The 23,232-nt window shown below is 54.2% G+C and overlaps 1 protein-coding gene across 1 annotated transcript; it reads right to left on the bottom strand.

The window, feature by feature from the left end:
* Positions 1-670: 670 nt before the first annotated feature.
* On the bottom strand, positions 671-21,590 carry RARG (retinoic acid receptor gamma). The gene is made up of 10 exons (XM_080938949.1): positions 21,489-21,590; positions 20,725-20,794; positions 17,386-17,711; positions 6,978-7,126; positions 6,139-6,280; positions 5,354-5,514; positions 5,069-5,245; positions 4,617-4,821; positions 4,040-4,198; positions 671-1,932 (listed from the first exon to the last, which is right to left on the bottom strand). Exons 3-10 carry the CDS (start codon positions 17,567-17,569, stop codon positions 1,733-1,735), a joined length of 1,377 nt encoding a protein of 458 aa, XP_080795075.1. The 5' UTR covers positions 17,570-17,711; positions 20,725-20,794; positions 21,489-21,590; the 3' UTR covers positions 671-1,732.
* Between the last annotated feature and the right edge of the window lie 1,642 nt (positions 21,591-23,232).

Genomic DNA, 23,232 nt, shown 5'->3' with positions numbered 1-23,232 from the left:
TGCAGGAGAAAGTAAAGAACATTAGGAGACAAAGTGACCAGAGGGCTATAGATGGGACTGAGGTCGAAGGGTGAAGAGACACCAGTGAGTAGGTCATAAGGTGAGAGTGTGGTCACCAAGGATGGGAGAGGTCCCTGGGAGTCAGTTCAACACTGAGCTAAGAGTGGTGCCTCAGGCCTGTGATCCAGGCTGACTCAGGAGGTTGAGGGAGGATTACGAGTCGGAGGCCCTTTTAGTTAGAATGAGACCCTCTCTCAAACAAACCCTAAAAACACTGTAGCTTAGTGCGCTGCAGGTCTTCCAGGTCCAGGGACAACTTGCAAAACAAATGGAAGCTTAGATTGCTGTCCAAAGCCGGCAAACACACGTCCAGGCAGTAGCATGAACCTCAGGACCCCAACAAACACACATCCAGGCAGTAGCATGAACCTCAGGACCCCAGCAAAGGCAGGAAAGAACTCTCTGCTGGTGGTGGTGGTGGGGAGGGAGACTCAGAGTGGTTCCCACAGCTTGCTGCCCTCCCTTGCCACCCCCATCATACTTGGTACTCTGCTCCCCTAAGAAACTATAAAGTCCATTCATTAGCAGCTCCACCACCTGGCCCAGCCTCTCCTCCAGGTCCGCAGGTCACTTCCCCAACTTGGGCAGCCTTAAAGGGATCTACACCCTATTGAGTTTCCATCACTTTATTTTGCAAAAATAGAAAACTCAGCAATATGCGAACAGCGGGACAGGAGATGTAAACAGAGGGGAGGGGACAGCACCCTAACCCCCCAGAGAGAAGGGGGAGCCTGCAGGAATCTTATTTGGCAGCTAAATATAAACTGGGGGGCTTGGGGAGAGAGGAGGGGGTCACAGAGGCCCTGGGCTCCCCCTCCCAAGACCCCTGGAGGAAGGGGTCATTCCAGGGTGTAAACAAAAGCTAATAAATAAATAGAGGCTTCCTTTGGGTCAGGGTGGGTCAGCCAAGCAGCATCTCCCCTCCCTGGGGCCAAGCTGCTCTGGGGGGTCAAGGGTAGAAGGCACTAGGAGAGGGCCCCCTGGCCCCTCTGTAGTGTAGCAGGGCCCTGGCTGATGGCTGAGATGAGGGCAGGAGGGCCAAGGCACAACAGGAGTAAGGGAGAGGCTGTAAAATAGAGGGCCCAGGATGAGTGCTGTACTTCAGCAGAGGTACAGAATGGGCTCACATTTCTCCCTTCCCCCTCAGGCCCCAACCCAGAAAATGCAGGCCCCAGCCTGCCCCTACACCAGGCAGGAGGATTAGGATGGGGCGCAGAGGGCACTGAGCTCGGCAGGTTCAGGCGCTCCCAGGGTGGGGCGCGAGGGTGGGCTCAGCCCTCCCTGAGGGCCCCCCTTTTGGTCTCTAGTGTTCCTGTTTGTTCCCAGAGGCCCAAGCACCTGGCAGAGGAAGGGGCCATGGGAAGGCAGGGCTTCCTCTTGCGTGGGGAGCCTGTGGCCTGAATCTGAAAGGCAGTGCTGAGATTTTAGAGTCTAGACCCAGGTTCGCCCCTTCTCCGGCTCTTCGGGTAGGTGCGCAGCAGTCCCTCGGGACTGTAGAAGGAGCCGGTTAAAACAGGACAGGGATGAACACAGGCACCCCTAGAAACTTTGGCAAAACAACGAGCTCATTGGAAAGGTGAGGAGTGGGCAGGGCAGGTCCTCCCCCAGTCACTGGCAGTATCTGGGAAATGGTCAGTCTGCTGCCTGGGGCCCAACCCCACAGTGGGGTAGGTCAGGGGCCCTGGTCAGGTTGGGGACTTTGGCCCCTTTTGCCCTGGCTCCCTGGAGCTTCATCCTCACTGGAAGCCTTGGGGTGGGGGCCAGGCTTCGAGGAGTCGTCCTCAAACATCTCAGGGTTCTCCAGCATCTCTCGGATCAGGGGGGGCATCGGGCCTGGAATCTCCATCTTCAGGGTTATAGCCCTTTCTGCTCCTACAGAGACAAGCGGAGGATCGGGGAGCGCATGGGTGGAGGCCTGCTCTGTGCTTCACCAGTGCTTCCAGCTCAGACCTGCCGCTTCTGCTGAGCCTTCACCCTCTCCCTTCCTGTGGTGTTCCCACTCTGCCTTGAACTTCACCTAGCTTTCAAGCTTCCTCTTCTTGGCTGTTTTAGAGACAGGAGCCCTGGCTATCATGAACCTCTGTTCATGTGACTGCAAACCTGCAGCCATCCTTGGGGTCAGAGGCACAGGTCAAAGCATTTAGTTGTTTTTTTTTGTTTGTTTGTTTTTTGTTTTTTAAGATGGAATCTTGCTATCTTGCTCTGGTCAGCCTTGAACTTGTAGCAATCCTCCTGGCTCTGCTTCCTGTGTGCTTCAATTACAGGTATGCATCACCATGCCTAATTTTCAGGGTGTCTTTTGAAAGATTTAGTTACCTGTGCATATGGATGTCTTATCTACATGTACTTGTGCACACCAGAAGAGGGCATCAGATCCCATGACGGGTGGTTGTGAGCCACCATAGGGTGCTGGGAATTGAACTCAAGACCCTGGAAGAGCAGCCAGTGCTCTCAACCCCTGAGTCATCTCTCTCCAGCCCTGGTTTTGTTTTTGTTTTGCTTGTTTGTTTATTTGTTTTGAGTCAGGGTCTTTCTGTGTAGTCCTAGTTGTCCCAGGACTCACTGTGTAGACCAGGCTGGTCTTAGACTCACTGAGATCCGCCTGCCTCTGCCTCCTGGGTGCTGAGGTTAAAGGTGTATGCTACCATGATCAGTATCTCTTCAAAACTGCTTGGTAGGTCTGTGATACTACTCAGTCTGATAACCTGACTTTGATCCAAGAACCTACACAAAGCTGAAAGGAGAGAACCAGCTCTACAAAGTTGCCTTCTGACCTCCACACACAAGCTACGGCACACAAACCCTCTCTCTCTCACACACACACACAATGTGGAGCAGAAATTACTCCTGTGAGTGACCCCCCTGCTCTCTACCTCGTGTTCATGAGATGACCAAGAACTGCCCATATACAATCAATCAATCAATCAATCAATCAAATAAACATAAAATAAATAAACACTTTGCCTTTGTTTTTCAAGTCAGGGTACTTGGGGTTTTGTTTGCTTGTTGTTTTGAAACAAGGTTTCTTTTTGTAACCCTGACTGTCTAACACTCTCTCTGTATACACTAGGCTGGCCTAGCACTCAGACCTGCTTGCATCTGCCTCCTGGGGGATGTGATTAAAGGTGTACACCATCACTTCTGAGCTGTAAAGACTGTTTTTGAAGACCACATTATGTGGTAACGGACTTCCGGCTCCCTTACCCAGCATGGCAGCCAGACTCTATGTTCAGAGCTTTTATGACACTGTTTATCAAATGCCCATGATGTTACAAGCATTGTGATGGTGGAAATGCCCAGGCTAGCCTCGAACCCATGAACTCAGAGTAACCTCCTGCCTCAGCCTCCCTAGTACTGGAATGACATGCAAGAACAACCCACCACGTACGGCTCTTAATTCTCATCTCTAAGTGTACTATGTACTGTAGTCGCTTAGTCCCTACAATTAGCTTCTGAAGTAGGATCAAGTTTAGCCCATTTAGTTTCCAAATACAAAACATGAGGAATAAAAAGTAAAGGAGGGTGGGCTGTCACTTGGATGGACCATTTCCCTAATATATGCGTGACATGGGGTTCCCCTCCCCCAGCAACACACATACACAGTCACACACACAGCAGTAGCCAAACCAAAACAGAAAAGAATTTGTCCTGCCCATTAGGATATAGTTGGCGGGGGCTGGAGAGATGGCTCAGTGGTTAGGAGCACTGACTGCTCTTCCAAAGGTCCTGAGTTCAATCCCTAGGAACCACATGGTGACTTACAATCATCTGTAATGGGATCAGATGCCCTCTTCTGGTGTGTCTGAAGACAGGTACAACGGACTTATAAAAAAAAAAAAAAGGAAGGAGTCAGCAAGCCAGGGCTCCATGGAGTTCACTAGTTCTCGGTTCCTTTCTCTTCCTGCCTGTGCCTGTCCTCCTGTGTGACTCAGGAGACCTGCAGATCTGGGAAGGAAGAGGGGCTTGACTCAGAACTAACCCTTAGTGCTGATGCCCCGGAGGTCCGTGATTTTCATAAGCATCCTTGGAAACATGTAGGGCTGGCTGGGTCTCCGTCGCCGGGCATAGAGTCTCAGGGCTTCCAGCAGGGGCTCCTGAAGCTTGTCCACCTTCTCGGGTTCCTCCAGGTCCATTCGGTCTATACAAAGACAACAGATGAGACGGGGAAGGACACAGTAACGGGCGGCTGGTGCCTAACAGACCTTGCCAGACTGTATCATCAGTCTTTCACTCATGTCACTGAGACCTCCAGGTCATCTCCTCTGACGTAAGGCCCTACATTTACCCCTCAGCCAGGACCCTGCTCTAGGATACCACTCCTACTAAATTCCTATCTCAGCGCTGCACCCAGGCCTTCTGAGTTCTCTGGACGCTGCCTCCTTCTTTTTCCCTGAGCTTGGTTAGCCTGAAAGGCTGTACATAGAACGGGAAGTCTGTAGGATACCGTCAGTGGGAACAATCCCATGGGGAATGACCCTTAAGCTCTGCCACCTGGACAAACTTGTGGAGTCTGTTGGGAGAGGAAGCCCATGCAGACGCCAGGGGGCGCCCCGCACCTCCACAGATGAGGCAGATAGCACTAAGAAGTCCCGTCTCTGTGTCATCCATCTCAAGGGGCAGGAGCTGCCCAGCAAAGGCAAAGACGAGGTCTGTAAGGGGCCCAAAGCCAGCATTGTGCATCTGGGTTCGGTTCAGGGTCAGCCCATCCGAGAACGTCATGGTGTCTTGCTCTGGGGTATACCTGGTACAGATCCGCAGCATCTGGAGGTTGGGGGTAAGGATGATGGTTAGTGCTGCCCCCTGAGGAAAAATTCCTAAGTAAGTTTGGTTTCAAGCCTGAACCTGAGGAGTAAGGCAGAGGTGGAACTCCGAGATTGGAAAGGGAGTCTAGGCAAACCAGAAGGCAACCAACGGCTAAAACAGAAAGAGCTTGGGTAGAGGAGGAGGGTAAAGGATGAGGTGGTAGTGGTAGAAGGAAAGGGGTCCAGAACTCATCCGCCTAACTCACTAGGATGTCGAGGCAGGCAGCCTTGAGCAACGTGATCTGGTCGGCAATGCTGAGTCCTGTAAAACCAGGCAGCCGCTTTGCAAACTCCACAATCTTGATGATGCATTTGGTGGCCAGTTCACTGAACTTGTCCCACAGCCCCAGGTCCAGTTGCACCCGGTGATCTGCACTGGAGTTCTGCAGGGAAGAGGAGAGCCGTGAAGGCTCCCCCCGGGCGCTGCCCCCCAAGCCTTGCCCGTTCTTGAGGCGCACAGCACCCTCGCCCAGACTCTGCCCACTCCTCACCGTGGTGTACTTGCCCAGCTGGCAGAGAGAGGGGAATGTCTCCTGGTGGGCTTTGCTGACCTTGGCGATGAGTTCCTCTAACTGTGGGCTCAGTTCATAGCTGTCGGGCGAGCCCTCCTCCTTTACCTCCTTTTTCTTCTTGTTCCGGTCGTTCCTTACAGCTTGGGGTTGAAGGCGAAGAGAAGGATCAGGACCCTCAGACCCTCCTTCTGGACAGCCTCTCTCATTCTAGCTTTAATGGGGTCAGATCTCACTAAGAATACATATTAGTGCCTTAGTTTCCCTTTCTGCTACATAGGCTCCTAATTTCAGGCTGGTTTGCCCCAGCCCCACCCAGAACCCACAGCCATACTCCCTCCCTAGGCCAATTCGGCTCCATCCTGCCCTTCCGGTTGCCCTGCAGGAGCTGGGGGTTGGAGGGGGGCAGGATATGCAGGCAGGATATCCACTTATAGCTTTGGCAGCACAATGGTAGGGGGGGTGGAAAGGAGGGGCCAGCTCAGAGCCATCTCAGGATCTGTCCTGTGAAAGAACAGGAGAGGGAAGGGATGAACCCAACCCTCCTGCTCCTCCAAACAGAAGGGAAACCCTTAGTGCCAGGTTTCGGGAACATGATGGAGAGAGAATGGAAAAAGACCATATAGCATCCAGGGTGAAGAGAGCTAACCTAACAAGACTGGTCTTGGAGAAGAAAGCAGTTACAGGGCAGCCTTGGTCTCAGGGTCAGGGAAGCTGGACGGCAAAAGGGACAACCAGACGGCAGGACAGGATGGGAGAGAACCCACCTTCCTTGGACATGCCCACTTCGAAACACTTTTGTAGCCGGCAGTACTGGCACCGATTCCTGGTTACCTTGTTGATGATACAGTTTTTGTCACGGTGACATGTATACACCATGTTTTTCTGGATGCTGCGTCTGAAGAAGCCCTGAAATTGGGAGCAGGAGTGTCACTAAACAGCATGCAGGGAATACCAGTACTTCTCAAACACAACAAGGGGCCCTAGCTAGACCTGACCAATCTAGTTTGTTTGTCTGGGGCGTGTGTGTGTGTGTGTGTGTGTGTGTGTGTGTGTGCATGTATGTGTATATGTGTGTGTGTATTTGTATATGTGTGTATGTGTATATGTGTGTATGTGTATGTGTGTGTGCATGCCTATGTGATCAAACCTTCTGTACTCATTCTACCAATCAGCTAGATTCTCAGCACCTCACCCAATCAGCTAATCATCCATACCCGAAGTAGTCCCTCATCCCACACAGGCAAAAACAAAACAAAACAAAAAACAAAACAAAACAAAACCCCCAAAAATCCCTCATGTGAACACAGCCCCTGGGTCCCCCATCTTTTAAAATAATTTTTATTTATCTAGTCATTTATTCATTACTTTTTGGCTCTTCAAGACAGGGTTTCTTTGTATGTCCTGGAACTAGCTCCGTAGACCAGGCTGGCCTTGAACTCACAGAGATTGGCCCACCCCTGCCTCAAGAGGGTCTCTGACATGTTGCTGAGTTTTCAAGAACTCTGAGCAAGCATTTGCCCTACTGCTAAGCTACACTCCCAGCCTTGCACTCCCGTAAGCCCAGGCAACCCTGAGTTCTAAAGTCATCGCCCCCTATACGAACCTTGCAGCCTTCACAGGAGCTGACCCCGTAGTGATAGCCAGAAGACTTGTCATTACATACAAAGCATGGCTTATAGACCCGAGGAGGTGGTGGGGGTGACGGGGAGCTGGGTACCATCTCCTCCGAGCTGGTGCTCTGTGTCTCCACCGCTGAAGGAAAAGCATCAGAAGATCAGCAGAAGAAGGTGACCCGCTGGTGACCACTGCTGTCACCCTTGTACGCAAGCCCTGAGCAGGTACTTCCCGGAAAGCCCAGACCACTCTTTGTGGCTTGCTGAGATTGCAGGCTCTGCCAACGCCCCCCTCTCCACCACCAACTCTTTTACAAAAATGTTAGTTCAATTCTGCGAATTCCAGGGAGTTAACTTCTCTGCCTCTGTTCCATAATGTTGAAGACTAGTTGGGACTCAGCAGGTAAGAGCACTGGCTACTCTTCTAGAGGACCAGGGTTTGATTCCCAGCATCTACATGGTAGTTTACAACTATCTGTGAATTCTAGAGGGACCGGTTCCCTCTTCTGACCTCCGTGGGCACCAGGCACAAAAATGGCACACAAAAATACATACAGACAGAACACCATGCGCATTTTTTAAAAGTGGGGGGGGGGGACATAGAGCTGAACGGTTAGGGCTCACTCCTGACCCTGGTAACCTCAGAGTTCCACTATCCTCAGCCTTTGGAAGCAATTGGGTGGGGGTTAGCAGATCGGGCAGTTACAGGCTTCCTCCAGCTGGCACCAGACTGAATGACAATTCAGGTCAAACCTGAAAGACCTCTTAGGTCAGAAGGGGAGCATTTGCAGCTGAGTGACCGTACTTCCAGAGGACAGGGGAGCCCGGGCTCCCAAGCCTTCTGACCATAGCTAACGTGGCCTTTCGTGAAAGACGCTGAGGAGGAAGACAGGGATTTACTCAGGGCCTTAGGTCCAGGAGCAGTTTGGGGTGTAGCAGAGTCAGGTGACACTAGGTAAACAGAGTTGAGGGGAAGGGAACTGCCCCAGACCCTTTCTGAGCCAGTCTTCTCTCCTGAACTGCTTCAGAAAATAGTAATTGTAGTTCATACGGAGTCCTAGCCAAGGCCCAAGCCACACTTCATACAGGCGGCTTCTGAGTACAGGCCTGCCACAGGCTGGGTGAATGTAGGGTTCGCCCTCAGAGAGACTCAGGACATTTGAAAATAATCCAGCCTGCAGGACCTGCTGCCCAATTTGGAAGTGGTCTGAAAAAATCTTGAAGACCTCCAGCATCCTTTGAAAACACCTCCTGTGTGCACCCTTCCTCCCACGCCACGTAACCCACCTGGTCACAAGTCCATACGACCCAAGGTAGTGAGAGGACAGACGAGACCATAGGTTGGGGGTTCCAAACCAGCTCCACCACCTTACAAAGAGGGAAGCCCTCGCCACCCACCCCACCCCCACACACTCAATTAGCATAAGAATCCTGCTGGAGTTAGATTCCCCCTCAAAAGAAAGGGGGCGGAAGGGTGCAGGGAATTTATTCAAGACTGGGGGTGGGGTTGCCTGAATGGTAGGTGCTGGGAGGTTTGGAAAAGACTGGAAGGTTTTTTAGGTCTTCACATTCAGCTATCCTGGGGTCCACAGGCCTGTGCGTGGGGTGGTACTCTCCCCTGCACTGACGCCTTCACTACCCACAGAGCGCTGCCTCATTTCCTCATTTCCTCTCTTGCGCAAGGCCTGGGTGCGGTCAGGCTGGCATGGGGCAGGCAGCACCAGCCAATTATAAGACGGAGGCCCCAGAGAGCCTGCCCTTGGGCAGCCTTTCCCATCTTAGTGGCATGGTTACCCTCTCTCGACACCCCTCTGGCACATCCCCGCCTCCTGTATCCGAAAGTGCTATTCAAAGGATTTGAGGTCACTGTGGGTGGAGGGGGCTGCAAAACTAACTGGGTCTTCTGGGACACCCGGGTATCCCCTCTTCAACCCTGAGCTGAGACCTCTGCACTGGGACGCTGCTCCTGGGCTGGGCAGGGGCCCCTGCTGAGGAGGAGGGGGTGGGCTCCGGGTTTTCTCCTTTTAAAGCCCAAATTGCTGAAATTGAGGAAATTCCTGGCCAGGCTGAGCAGAGCTTCAAACAAACTCTTTATAACCGGCTGTAAACGCTCCCAGCTGCAAGGCCCAGAGTTTGAGCTGCCTGGACTCACAATCTACCACACAATCTACTCGAAGACACACACTTTTGTAGGCCAACATCACACATGACAAGTCACAGAGCTGAATCCAAGCTAACTGCTCTACTACCAAACACCACATTCAGTCAGCACAACACTAGGACACCAAAGTCTCCATACAAATGCTTCTAACACACTATCCAGCTCTACTCTAAACCATCTCCCTCCTCCCCCGCCCCCCGGAGAGTGTGGCAGGGGGTATATAGTTGACTCTGTGGGCCCATTACTGGCCAAACTTAATAGCTCAAACAGAAATGCAAAAATATTGAGCTACCAAGCCCCAAATCTCTCCAGAGGCCTAAATAAGAATATATATATGTATACATATATAGTCTCTGCCCAGGATCCCTATAGCCAACACTCCCCCCACCCTGTAGCTCAGATGCTAGCCAGTGTGCCTAATAGTTCCCCATTATACTGGGCGTGGCAAGGTTAAGAATTCACAGAAAATTGGTGCAATGTACCAGTTCCATCTTTTCTTCAGCCTTTAAGCAGCACATCAATTCTAAACCCACCCAACTTCAAAGTACTGTCTACTGTCTGATACCTCCTTTTCCATTATCCCAGTTAAATCTGAGCGCTCTGCCGTGGAAAAAAAAAAAAAAACAAAACAAAGGGGAAAAAAACCCAACTGAACTTGTAAACAGCGCTTCGGACTGCCAAGGAGCAAGGCGCGTTGGCGGGGGCTCAGTGACCCGGCGTGCGCACTCCCCCTGCGCCAGCCACCCCGCCCGCTGCCCGCCCCTTCCCAGCGTGCCCCCAGCCTAGGTCTGCAGTCATCCGTACCCAGACTGCGAATGAGTGCAGTGCCAACCCCCAGTAAATTTGGGGGGGTGTCCCAGGCTCCTCTCTCAGCCCCTTCCAACAGCCCACCCCCGCCAGGCACTGTGACCCAGGCTTCAAAGCTGCTTCTCATCTGGACTTTATTTTTACTGCCTCTCCTTCCCCAGCTTTTTACTGCCGCTCTGGAAAGGGGTTCCAGGGCCCCATGCCTGGCATCTCCCATTACAGAGAGGGGGAAGATGGATATTTGGGGGCCTTACGATTGTTATTTCCCTACCAGCTGTCATTTCCAGACACCCCTCCCCTCCATACACTTGGCTTTAAACTTTTCGCTTCCTGCTTAAGTGATGTGTTGGAGATGCAGAAAAAGTCATCTGTCAAGATAACCGAACACATACACACTTCCAGATTTTTGTTGTTGCTGCTGTTGTTTTAATGAGGATGAACACAGAATCTTGCTTCCTCACTCTTCTGTGTACATCCCTTGCACCCCAAAAGCAGAGCACAGGGTGCACTCTAGGACACAGCACTTTCCAAAAAAAAACGCCCCCGCAGCCACGCAAGGCACACAAACATCCCCACAGTGGGCCACGACTGCCAACCTAGGCCGAGGGTGACAGTGAGTGGACAGACCCCCTACTCCACACCCACCTCTCCTAGGTCTGCACAAACCAGGAATTCACACGCTCTGCAAATTTTTTTAACGCTCCCAACTTTCCGCATAGACTTCACAAACGCTACCCACTGTACTGAGTGCCATATCCCTCCGAGACTAAGGACTGGCGGACACACTAGCAACATACATCAGTCTCTCACCCAGGGACTCTGGAGTGGCATCAACCAAAGCCCTAGCTAAACATCCACCATAAAAACCACATACACTCCAAACACTGCAGCACACACGCAAAGGAGACTCCGGAGGCCCTCATGTTTAAAGGGCCAGTACCTCAGAGAAAGCACCAGAATACCCTCTTATACCCCGGTCCCAAACTTTACACACGGAAATAGTAAGTACCAACCTCTCGTGCACCCAATACCCGATCTCCGAGCTCGAATACCTACATTGTAGACTGGCAGGCTGTGCCCAGGCAAAAGACTCAAGTCCAGCGAAACAGGAGCTGCCAGTGGCTCTGCGTAGTAAGCCGGCCCCGGGCCCGGCCGCCCCATACAGCCGTCGCGGACCCGGGACAAACGATTCCATGCAGTCGTACATCGCGACCCGGCTTGGAGAGAAACTGGGTGCTAGAACACCAAGGACCCGCAGCCCATTCCCCCTCCTCCCCCCGCAGCGCCCCGCTCCTGGAGGGGGGAGGGGGAGGGCTAGCATAGGGCGCTGAGATGCATGGGGGGTAAGGGGTGGGCGGGGAAGAGGGGGATCCCCAGCAAGGGAAAGGGACTGGGCGGGGCGCGAAGGCGAAGCTGTAGCTTCTGCCTCCGTCTGCCTCACTTAGGGTGCCTAGGCAGCTAGCTCTGTGGAGATCTTTTGTAAAAGCAGAGCCTAGAGGCATGGGGGTGGGGCCTGAAGAGCGAAAGGGGCCGGGCACCAAGATGAGCAGAGCTGGGAGTGGAGCACATACACATACTCATACGTCTACTAGCTGCGCGGCGCACGCGCTTGCTTAGACATACATCTGTGCAAGCATTTATCTTGGCAGGCACCACAAATTTCCAAACGTGCAAGAGTGCACACGCTTGTCTGCACGCACATACATTCATAGGTGTAAGAATTTGTGCAAATACACCTGGTTCAGGAAAAAAATGCTTGCAATCCCGCTCTCTCGACAGCCTGGAGGTCTCAACTAGGCTTGTGCCCAGGTGGGGATTTGGGGGAAGACGTGAAGGAGTCAAATGTGCACATTTCCTTTCACAGCGTCTTCCCCCCTCCCTTCAACCCTTTCTTCGGCATACAAGTCAACACAAGCAAGGATGTAGAATGGCTGCGTAGAAGGGAACCTTGAGATGCCCTGCGCTACGCAGCTCTCCAGACTCGTAGGACCTGCCTTACCTCCACCCCCCTCATTCCCAGGCCCGACTCCTCCTTCTTCCTTCGCGCGCGCGCGCTTCGGAGCTCAATACTACATTCCTGCGGCTCAGTGCGCGCCGCCGCCTCCTTCCTTCCCGATCTTCCCACCCCCGGTCCAAGGGCCAGAGCGCGCTCCCGCGGTGAACTCTCCGGGAACCCCCCTCGGGGCGGGTGGCCGGGCGCGCTCACCTCCTCCTGACCCGGCCCCGCCCCACCCCGCCCAGGCCGTCGCCAGCTCCGCAGCGGAGTCCCCCCCCTCCCGCCCCCTCCAGCGCAGCGGAGTCTACCCCTCCTAGCTCCGGCTATCCTTCCTCTGCCGAGGGCTGGGCCGCCTCCCTCAAAGTCCCCAAAGCTCTATCCCGCGACTGACACTCCCAAAGTGCCCCTGCTACCTCGCTCATTGCCCGCTCCCAGAACCTGGCTTCAGTTTCAGAGCACAAACTACCCCCTAAACTGTCCCTACAGAACCAAACTGCGACTCAGACGAAACTGATCCCTCCCAATGACAACTGCCCCCACCCCGAGTTTCCACTGTGCTAAGGGCTCCCCCTCCCACCCCGCTCCGCAGTAACTGCCCTGCTGGTCATTCACTGCTCAGGGTCACTTATACCCCACCGAAGGAAATAGCTGCCCCTCCCTCAGTGCCACCTCCAGTGCCCCCTGGACACTCAAGGGAGGGGGTTGGCCACGTCAGAAGTTTGCCCTTGCCTGGCCGCGTCGAATCGGGGACCCTGGCCCCGGGACAACGCCAGTGGCGGCGACTCCCGGAAACCGCCCCCTCCCCCGCGCCCCGCCCGCCGGCCGCCCGGCCGCCCGACCGCTCGGCGGGCCGGCCCAGCCGGCTCTGTCAGCGCGGCTCACACGGGGAGCGCCCGGGAGCGGGAGCGGCGCCCGGCCCGACCCCTTCCCCCGCCCGGCCGCTGTGGCTGAACCAGGGCGGGGCGCACTTTTCTAAGAATCTGCTGTACCGAGTCGGGGTCGCACTGGGGTGCAGAGAGAGTGGGGCGCCTGTTGGAAGAATAAAAAGCAGGAAGGGGTGCCAGAGTAGGCAAAGAAGGCGGGAACGGGGGAGGGGAACGGGAGGCTGCCAGGGACTCAGGGGGCAGGGCTGGAGAGGAGGGCCTAAAATGCGGATGGCGATGGTGGGCTGGGGTGGACGGGCAAACTGGGAGCTTGCTGCAGGCACGAAGAGGAAGACAACATCTTTCCAACCTAATGTGAACTTTTCTCATAATGTCCAACCCTAGACTCCATTTCTGAATCCAACCGTACCCCCCCAAAAAAACCAAAACAAAACAAGATTAAGTGCCTGAATTGGAATAGAACCAGTAGGAAAAGAAGGTATAAAATGAAGAGTACCCCCCAAAAAACAAGGAAAAAGGAGCCTTGACAAGTCAACTTGAGGCTTGTAAGTTCCCCTTCCCCCTCAGAAATCTGAAAGGTCCCAATTAAGTCAGGCCTGCCTGGTTGGTAATTAGAACCAGAAGTGGCCAGGCCACAGGGAGGGGGTTGGGAGGAGGGCACAGAGTGGGGGGAGGGCTCCAGGAAGCTATGAGTTCTCAAAAAGCCCCCCTTTCTTTTCACCAGATGCACCCCATCCTCCTCACACCCCATCTGCATTGCAGAGAGAGGTGCCTTAGGACCAGGCATTAAGGTATCAGACCCACCTATGCCATCAGCTCCAGCCCTTGTTCAAGACACTGTACAGCCTTAGATAGAAAGTAAAATGGGGGGGACCTAGTGCCCCTCTTTTCCCCAAAGCACCCCCCACCCTTATTGCAGCAATTAGACCCATTAGCCTTCTAGCATTTCATGGGAACCAGATGTTCCCCACCAGCCTTGGTGAGGGTACAAAGGGGGGGCTGGTGCCTGACTCACCCCCTTCCCTAAGATCCCCACCACTAGGGTGCACCCCCTCCCAGCTAGATCCTGGAAAAGCTATGGTCCCAGGGGCAAAGAATGTGCCCCTCCCCCACTGGGAAGGGTCACCCCTCGGAGCTCTACCAGTCCCTGGCAAAAATGAGTTTGGCCTGAACTGGGTTGGGGGAGCGGGACAGCTAAATCCTCTCTCCCCCCACACCCCCGTCTTGCCACCTCTACATGAGGTTTGAGGATCACTGTTTTGGAGTTCTTCTTGCTTAATAACTCTCCTTTTTTTCCCCCCAAAATCTCACTCTTAAAAACTGAAGAGGTATTTCAAACCAAAGTAGGCCCCGCCCAAAAGGGTAAGTCCTAAAGGGATAGGTCCCACCTGAGGAGCTCTGGGAGGGGTCTTCTGAAGACTAGGAGGGGGTGGCAGAGGGAGGTGTGAAAGAGAGGGTGAGGCCCATAGCAAGGATGTGAGGAGCTCTTGGCAGGATGGGGGCTGGGACAGGGTAGGGGGCCGGGAGAGGGGGGGGTGCCGCCTGGGCCCCAGCAGCGGCGGCAAACTCGGCTCCCCCCGCCGGAGAGGTTTCCTGTTGCAATCAAAGCCCCGTTTGTGTCGGCCTGGAGCTGGAGTCGGAGCCGGAGGAGGAGGAGAGACTGGGAGGGGAGGGGAAAGAGGCAGCCACTGGGGGTTTTTCCTGAAGGAGACTTCTCTGCCGCCTGCTTGCCACCCTCAACTGCCACGGCTTCCTCTCCATGCTTCTTTTCCTAGTCCCTGGCCCTTCTCTGAGTCTACACCTGTATAGCTGTCGCTCTGGATTAGATCTGGGCATCTCAGTTTAAATCCGTTTCTGCTTGTGCCAGCCTGCTTACAGGGTCCCCAAGTCACTTAGTGGAGCTTGGGCTCCCTGCCCCCCACACACTGGCCTCACGGTCATGGCAGTTATACTGCCACGATATTTGGACGACAAATTGGGCCAGGTCTTCAAGACCACAGCATCCTCTCTCTGCTGACACACTGTTCCTGTAGTCTGGAAAAGCAAACACACTGCACATCAGTGTTCGTGAGAGATGCACTTGGCCTTTCGTCCACACTCATGCATGCACCACGCATGCATACACACGGGTGCGCACGCGTGCACTCCCTCCGTTTTTCATGCACACAGGCCTATGCTTGCCTAGCTAGGTAGCACATGTTCCACTCGCCTCTCCCCTCCTTCACAACAGGGTTCTAAGATGCCTGCCTCACCCATTGATGCCCCAGGAGAGCCTCAAGAGGTAGAGCAAGACTTCTCATCAAAGATATCCCCCCAAGGTGCCAGGGGCTGACTTTTCAATACTATCCAAAAAAACCAGCCCCCAAGGAGAAGCTTCAGGCCCCTTCTTAAACTACCCCTTCCTATCCTGAGAAAGAGGATGGTACATTTGAATAAGAGGATGTAACTAGAGACAGAGGCTCACAGTGTAGGTGAGTATGGGTGTGTCCTGAGGTTTATGGCTCTGGTCCACCCCTCCCGTTTATGATTAGATGGCTACATCCAAAAAGTGACAACGGATCAAAGCAGAGGAGAGATACCACTCTCTCGTCCTTTGGTCAGTTACTCTGCCACCAAGAGAGGCTCCCTAAACTTCAGGATTCCTCCTCCCTTACTGCTGGATGCCCCCACCCCAAGCACACTGTCTGGACCCAGGCCTTTCCCTCCTCCCTACCCCACCTGCTACCTCCCTGCCTGGGCCTGCCTCTCCAAACCTAGCCCGCCACACCCTCCTCAGCTGCCTTTTCCCTAGTGCTGGCTCTTCTCTCCTTCCAGTCCCCATCCTTCAGGGCGACCTTTGACCTCACTTCGAACCCTGATCTCCGTCTCCATGTATGAAGAATACAGGAACACAAGGAGACTTTCACGGGGTACTTGGCCATGTCTCTCAGCATTCTTCCTGCCACCCTTCTTCCTTTCTGACTTTGGCTCCTTTAGTTACCTCCCACAGAACCTGGGAAAACAAGTCGGAAGTTTGTATAACTGAGGTGTATGATTCCCTGCAAGGCTCATTGGAGTTGAGGCTTATCCCAGTTCCTGGTGCCCGGGCAGGTTCACAGAATGATATTCAAGAAGAGGGAGCCCAGCTGAAGTTCCCAAACACTCACCCTGCACAGCACACCTTCTGCTGTATTACACCACACCACAGACAGTCCCTACCAAACAGCAGCAGCCCTACGAATTCCTGATAATCGGCTCCTGAAGTTGTGTGTACAAGCAGTCTATCTAGGAGATGCTACATACACACAAACCACACAAGGTCTGGGACACACACACACACACACACACACACTCCAGATAAACAGACTGTTTCCAGTGGAGCTGCCAACCCAGTCTAGTCCCCCCTATATACAAAGCCCTCCAAGTGTCCCCCTTTGCCTTAAAGGCCATCTTTCTCTTTTGCTCAGTGTCATGGCTACACCTTTGCAGTTGTTGCTGTTGCTCTCTGAAGCAGGTTTCTCTGTGTAGACCAGGCTGGTCTCAAACTCAGAGATCCCTGCCTCTGCCTCGTCAGTGCTGGGATTAAAAGTGTGAACCACCATGCTAAATGTGTCTTCATCTTTCTCTTTCTGTCTCTATCCCCACACCCACCACCCCCGCCCCACCCCCGAAAACCCCCTACCCTCCGGCAAAGCTTTTGCTTCACTTTTTTTTTTTTTTTTTTGCACCTTCACTGTATACACCGAGCCCTGTGCCTGAAACTGGAGTACACGAGGCCCCACCACCACCACACCCCTGCTTGTCATGTCCTGGTAAGGAGGGACAATCGACAAGTGGGCAAAGAGGGGTCCCAGAGGGAGAAAGGAAGCTCAGGCCTTACTTGCTGGCACCATTGAAACACAACCTAAAGAGGGCAGGCCCCAGGACAAGTAGGGATCTGCAGTGTGTGGGGACTATTCCAGACATGGGGGGAGGGGAGGAGTCTAGAAACATGTGACTAAGGGAGAGGATGCTCCAGCGTAACCCTTGCTCCAATCTAGGTATGTTGTGGACCAAGAGCCACCTCTTTGCCAACCGGGCTGTTTCTGTCCTCGGAGCCTTTAGGCATTTTCCCAGCCCCACAAGTCTATACGCACTGGGCACTGAGTTTCCTTCCTGTTTGCAGTCTTAGAACCCCAATGCCCTTCTTCATCACAGAGCCAGCTGACAGACAGACTTCTCAGATTCTCTAGTCCCGGTCTGCCCTCCCCACCACCCCCAACCGAATGCAGCCTTGAAGGACACCAGAAGTACAAGTACACTCAGGTATCCACAGGACTGTGCTCCCTCTGTGCTGAGTGGCCTAGGAGGCAGTTTTAGACCCTCTACTTTGAGATCATCTTTGAACTGAACCTTCATCCATAGATACTATCCACAAAATACATCTAACTCCACCCCCACTACCCCTCTCTGACACACCACCATCCTCCCAAGAAAGCTCCGTCCCTGTCCACCTATTCAACAAGGGTGTCCATCTTCTATATCACCCCCGACCCATCTGCCCTCATTTCCCCAAGACCCCTGAGACTCACAGAGAGAAGCCATCTCCTTGGGGAGGTCAGGCTGGCCCAGGCCCCGGAAGCTAGGGCTCAGCATCTCAAATGGTGGTGACCCTCTGAGTGCCCCTGGGAAGGCGAATGGGAAGCCTGCTCCTGGGTAACCAGATCCAGGCCCCAGGGCACCGGGCGCAAAGAGTCGCTCCTTATTGGTGGCCATGGTAGCTGCAGCGTGGGAATCCCTTGGACTCTGCAGTGGGCGGGGGTGGTCTTCAGCTGCAGCCCCCGCCCATGCCCACTGCCCTGGCCTGGGAGGCTCCGTGCCCACCCTGCCTGGCCTGCCCAATGGGTCTCCAAGGGTCCTAGGGAGAGATAAAAGAAAAGGACACATGAGGTGACAGACGACTACCCAGTGGATTGCCATGCAGCACGAGGCTGTGAGTGTTCTGTTAGACCTACTGCCCTGGCTTGTGCACTTCCATAGAGCGGGCAGGGTGGAAAGCTGTACAGATTCTGAGAAATTCCTCAGCTAAGCTTCAGGGAGGTGTAAACTGAGGTTCTAAGGTGAATAACGGTTCGAGATCTTTTGGTGAAGCATCAGAGCTGGGCCAGGCATCTGTTCTAACACCTGTCTTTGCAAACTAGAGAGTGAGTCAAGCACTCAGACTGGGAGTATATATAGCTCAGCGGTGGGTCAATGGCTTAGGATGCCGCAAGTGCGAGATCCTGGGTTCGATACCTAGGACCAGGAAGAGACACATTTCGAACTGAGCATGTACTCCTTAATTTAAGCCCTGAATTCCTTTGATCCCAGCACCCATGAGGCAGAGGCAGGCAGATCTCTCAGTCTGAGGCCAGCCAGGCCTACACAGTAAGACCTTGCGTCAAATAAATAAACACATTAAAAAATAAATTAATTCAAACCCCTACCACCATGGTGGCAGCAATCTCTACTGTAACTTCTGAGTCTTATATGACTTTGGAGAAAACGGTGTTCTGGTCATGTGCAGACCCCCTACACACTTGCTGGCTGGAGGACTTGGGAGCAATTATTTAATCTCTCTGTGCCTCTGTGTCCTCATCTACTATTTGGAGAACAACAGGACCCACCCGTTGGTAAGGTGCACATGGTGTGTAGGGTAAGGTAGGAGCACACGCCAAATGTTACATCAAAAAATGTCATGTTTTGTGCTGCTTCCTGCGTGCCTTTCAATTATCACTTGCTGTCTCTGTTTTCCTCAGTCTTCCTTGTTTCCCCTCCCAACTCTTCCTCTGACACCAACCATCCCACAGTCAGCCTACGGTCCGTTCTCCGTGCAGGTGGAGCCTTTACTATGAGAGAATTGTAGCACCATAAAATCCCCTCCTTGTCCTCAGTCTGCACTGCTGCTCCTCCGTCTCTCTCTCTGGACTTCTAAAAACTCTTTCTATGTCCTTTCCTCCCTCAGATGTGACTTCGTCTGACCCCTGATTGAGGAAACCCAGGTCCTGCACACCACCATGCTGTGGCGAAGGGAAAGGTTCTGCATCAGGATCTCCAGAACCACCTACCACTGTGGAGGTTAAGGGGCCGGGAGAGCAGCTTCGCTCTATAGCTAAGAAAATGAAGGTGGTCGAAGACCCCAGTGAGCACACAGGTGGGCATCCCTTCCCATTAGAAACTTTCTAGGATCTGCATCTCTTTCCCTGTCTTGGTACCTCTGCTTTTCTTCTCCCTCTTTCATCTCTCTCAACCTCCAGACTCCTAGAAACAAACCTGTAAAGGAGACTCTGGTCCTCACTAGGCACCACTGATAGGCCCAGGACCCTCCAGTTCTTTACCCCTGCTGTCTCCAGAGTCCTACAGTATTAACTCAGAACCTTCAGGATCCATGAGGTCCTCATCCCAAGTTGAACCCAGGTGGATCCAGGAGTCCAGGGCCCCCTAGGCCCCTGGGCCATAGCTCAACAGGCTGGGTTACATTCCAAGTGGATTAACCCCTCCAATGCCAAGAGTGACTAGCTAGTAGAGCACCCCCCCCCCCCAATGTTTCCCAGATTCTGCTTAGACTGGGAATAGGCTCTCTATTCGAGCCATCTTTGTCTTGGCATCTTACCTACAGATAAGAAACAGACCTCTAGGGTAAGGCAGGACTTCAACGGGGGTTGGGAGGCTGGGGGTGTTCAGGCTCCTGGTCCTCACCAAGGACAACTCTCCTTGGCCTTCCTCCTCAACCACCTGGGAGGGGAGGCTTGGAGGTAAAGAATAATGTGACAAAGATTCCTCTCTCCTAAGTCTGGTCTCTCTGGGAAGGGGCACACTTCAGTTCCAGGTAGAAGAGAGCAAGATAGTGTGGAGTCAAAGGAAATCCTAAAGGCGGCCTTAACTGTCTTGGTTCTTTGTGGGATCTGCAGAAGATGAGAGAACGCTTCCCTCTTTCCAAGATGCCACCTCAGATGGCGCAGCCTAGAAGGCGGGCAAATGACTTGGGGAAAGGGTTCTTACAAAGCTTTTCTCAGAGATGAGGTGGAGTTGAGGGGAGGGCATGGATGAAGGGGGCTGCCGGATGGAGGGGGGCGTCTCCCTGCTGCCCTGCCCGCTCCAGAGCCTGGAACAAAGCTGCTCTTGTCAGTTGCTCTCCACCCGCTGCCCCCCTCCCCTCTGTATAAACACGACCACCTTTTTCCATGACCCCATCTTCAGAATGGGCGGAGAACCCAGGCATCCTTTGCTCTAGCCTGAGCTCCCAGCCTGCTCTCCAGGAGGCAGCAGTGGACCTAGCCCCTCTGGCTCCGTGCTGTTGTTGGGAGAGTCTAGACCCTTGATTCTCCACTTTGAATCCTCAGGTGTCCTCCCTCTACCCCACTGGCCCCAGGGAGGGGCAGTACCCAGGAGGCAGGCAGGCAATGCCAGTGGAATGTGTGTGGGCATCAGAGGGCACGGGCAGGGTGGGGCCGAGGGGGGAACTGGAGGTGCCAGTTAGGTAGCTTTCTGAGCCAGAGGTGGGGGTGTGCCTGGGTTGGGGGGCGTGTCCTGTGCTGCCTACCAGCTCTAAACCACTGTGTGTGTGTGTCTGTCTGTGTGTGTGTGTGTGTGTGTGTGTGTGTGTGTGTGTTGGGATATCCAAGCTCCGAGCACCTTGGACACCCACACTCCCCTTAACCCCCTTCATGTCTTCTTACTGACAATGGCTGTAGTCCTCAAGCCCCAACTCAGTACCTAAAGAATGACCATAAGAGCAGAAGCCTCAAACTTGAGAAGTAGGACCCCAACTGCCCAAGGCTTAAATCCTGCAAGAGGGAATTATTTGAGCATTTTGTCCTTGAGTCCCCTCCCAGAGTCAGACATCCCTGCTGCCCCATCCGAATGACCACCAACTAAACATATTCTCTTACCCTCTGGCCTCTGCAGAGACTCCCTCCTACATACTGGGCCAGGCTGAGGTGAGGGAGCTGGTAGAAACCCCTGGGGAAAAAAAACAAAAACAAAAAAGAGAGGCACTGTCAGTGGCAGTCCTGAACTGGGGCTCTCCTGAACCTGTCCTGAACCTTCACCTTTGTTCCATCAGACACCCCCCCCCCAGAATATTCTAAAAGAGTTCCCCTTCGTTGATCCACTTGTGCACTTAGGGATAGATCAAAGATAACCCAGAGTCTGCAGACCACTTTACCCACCTAGACACAACTAGGACCACTTCCTAGACTTTTTCTGGTCCCTTTGCAGAGACCTGCCATCCCGCTGGAGAAAGGGTACTTAGATCATCAGATCCACCCTTCAGTAACCCCCGGTGGAAGAATGCCATTCTTTCCCAGAGGAGGAAAACCCGTCTTCTCTGACATTCCGAGTACAGGAAGATAAGTTCGCTTGCCCAAGACTTTCCTAAATGCTCTCCTTCAATACTCACCAAAATCAAGGGCAGATAACCCGGCCCATCCTCAGTCTGTCTAAAAATCTTCCCTTTCCCTTCCCAGGTCACGACTGACTCCAACTTGGGGCAGGAAGCCTCCTCGCAAGCCCGGCTAACAGCCTGGCCACCCCGGGAAGGAAAGGACCCCAAGGCTCCTGACGCCCCCGCCCCTGGCTCATTTCAGCAGAGGACCCCGGCGTCCGCGGCCGGAGGGCGGGCGAGCGGGCGAGCCGGCTTCCCCGCCTGACTCACCTGGAGGGGAGGGCGGGGGAAAGGAAGGCCGCAGAGCCCCGAGGTCCCGGCGTCGGGCGGTCTCGGGGATGGAGCGCCGCGGTGTTAGTGACTCGCGGTAATGGGGGGCTTCAGGGGGGCACGGCTCTAGGCTGGGACAATCCCGGGGCCTCTCGGAGCCCGCCCGCCCACGTGACCGCCCCAAAATATCCGACACATTTTCTCCCAAACCGCACACTGACTCCGCAGGCGGGGACACGGAAAATATTTTCTTTCTTTTTCTCCCTCCCTACCCCCCCACCTCCCTCCCTGCCTGGCTCCCTCCTCCCCCTCCCGCCCTCGCTCCTCCCTCCCCTGCCGCCTGCCCCTGCCCGGCTCCCTCCTCGGTGCCCTGGGGCTGGGGGGGAGGTGGCTGGGGGGGGACTGGGCGGGGCGGCCCAGGACGCCTGGGTCTCTGCCCCTCCCATTTGCTAGGCTTCCGTGGCTCCATCCCCGGGAGGCCGGGCAGAGCTGGCAGAGGTCAGTGTCCTGGGCTCCATGATGCCAACCCTTTCTCTCTGGCGCTATCCCCCTTCCAGCCATTTGGGGAGACTGAGTTGTCTTTGGCCATGCTGTATTCTGCCAGGCCGGTCTCTGGTACCTCCCAGGATAGGCAGTGAGGGCTGTGGACACTCCCAGGACGTGGAGTGATGGGGCAGGAGTATACTAGAGGAGAAGACACTGTCCTCTTTTCTTAGTTAACCTCCACCTGCAGGTCGAAGCAGTTTCCCTTCCCCTGGCCTTTTCTGTCCTATGGTCTAGGAGCAAACTGGTTTAACTAGTGGGAGTTATGAGGGTGCAGCGAATTGGGTTCACAGACCTCCTCCCTCTCGCTCTGCCTGCAGTCAGCTCCAGGAGTTAAGGCGCGTGGGTCTCTCGCTGCCAATAATCGTCCCCACCTTTAGGCTTGGATTTAGAGGGGGAGAAGCTGGCTGGGAGGAGGACTGAAAGAACTTTAGGGAGGAGGGAGGATGGGAGGAGCCTTGCGCTGGGTGTGAGGGAGAAAGCCCAGGCGAGGGTGTGTGTCTGGCTCAGCCAACAAGGCCTGCCGGGCTGCCTGGTAGATGCGCCACGAATGTTGTTGACGCTGGGTCTCTAGAAGCCCATACATAGCCTGTGTCTAATTGGGACGTTCTCTGACTCCAAACAAACCAAGGCTGAAAGGTTCTCAAACCTAGAGAGGGAAGCCAGTAGTTTAACTTTATACTACGGAGCACAGAGCCAGAGAAAAGTGAAGTCCTCTGCACAGAACAGAAGCACTCCCACAGGGATGGTCAACGACTCCAGAAGAAAAGAAAAATCACTGGATGGCCTAGGCCAGGCACTAGCCCATAGGACCATCCCAGCAACGCAACACTCCCAGAGCGGCCAGCACCTGGGGAATGGGCCCCAGAATCACATCACATTTTCCACCCTGGAATTACTCAGCTCTGGTCTTGCTGTCACCCTAGGGGCCAAGTATCCCCCTCCTGGGAAAGACTATTTTTTGGGTAGCCATTATCAGCTGAAGGACAAGGGAGAAGAAGAGGCAAGCTGTGGCAATCTCAGGAGGCAGAGACGTCATGGGGGAAGAGGGGGGCGCAGACAAACTCTGCCTTTCACTCCAGGGCTGGGAATAGGTACTCCAGGGTCCCGTCCCCAGGTGGCCCGACTGCTGTTGACTTTGCCGGTTACCCTGGGAGCAGCCCTTAGCAGTGTGGGAGGGGTGTGTGTCAGGGAGTTGGAC

Source organism: Micromys minutus, assembly GCF_963924665.1.
Source record: "Micromys minutus genome assembly, chromosome: 27".
NCBI lineage: Eukaryota > Metazoa > Chordata > Mammalia > Rodentia > Muridae > Micromys > Micromys minutus.
This window is presented reverse-complemented; position numbering and strand designations above follow the sequence as displayed.

Bases quoted from the DNA above. Each gene is read 5' to 3' on its own strand.
- RARG (XM_080938949.1), bottom strand. From the start codon at position 17,569: ATGGCCACCAATAAGGAGCGACTCTTTGCGCCCGGTGCCCTGGGGCCT. The intron at 4,822-5,068 runs GTGAGTTAGGCG...CCCAACCTCCAG, and splicing joins CTGCCTGCCTCGACATCCTA to ATGCTGCGGATCTGTACCAG. The intron at 1,933-4,039 runs GTTAGTTCTGAG...TTGTCTCTGTAG, and splicing joins CCGGGGCATCAGCACTAAGG to GAGCAGAAAGGGCTATAACC.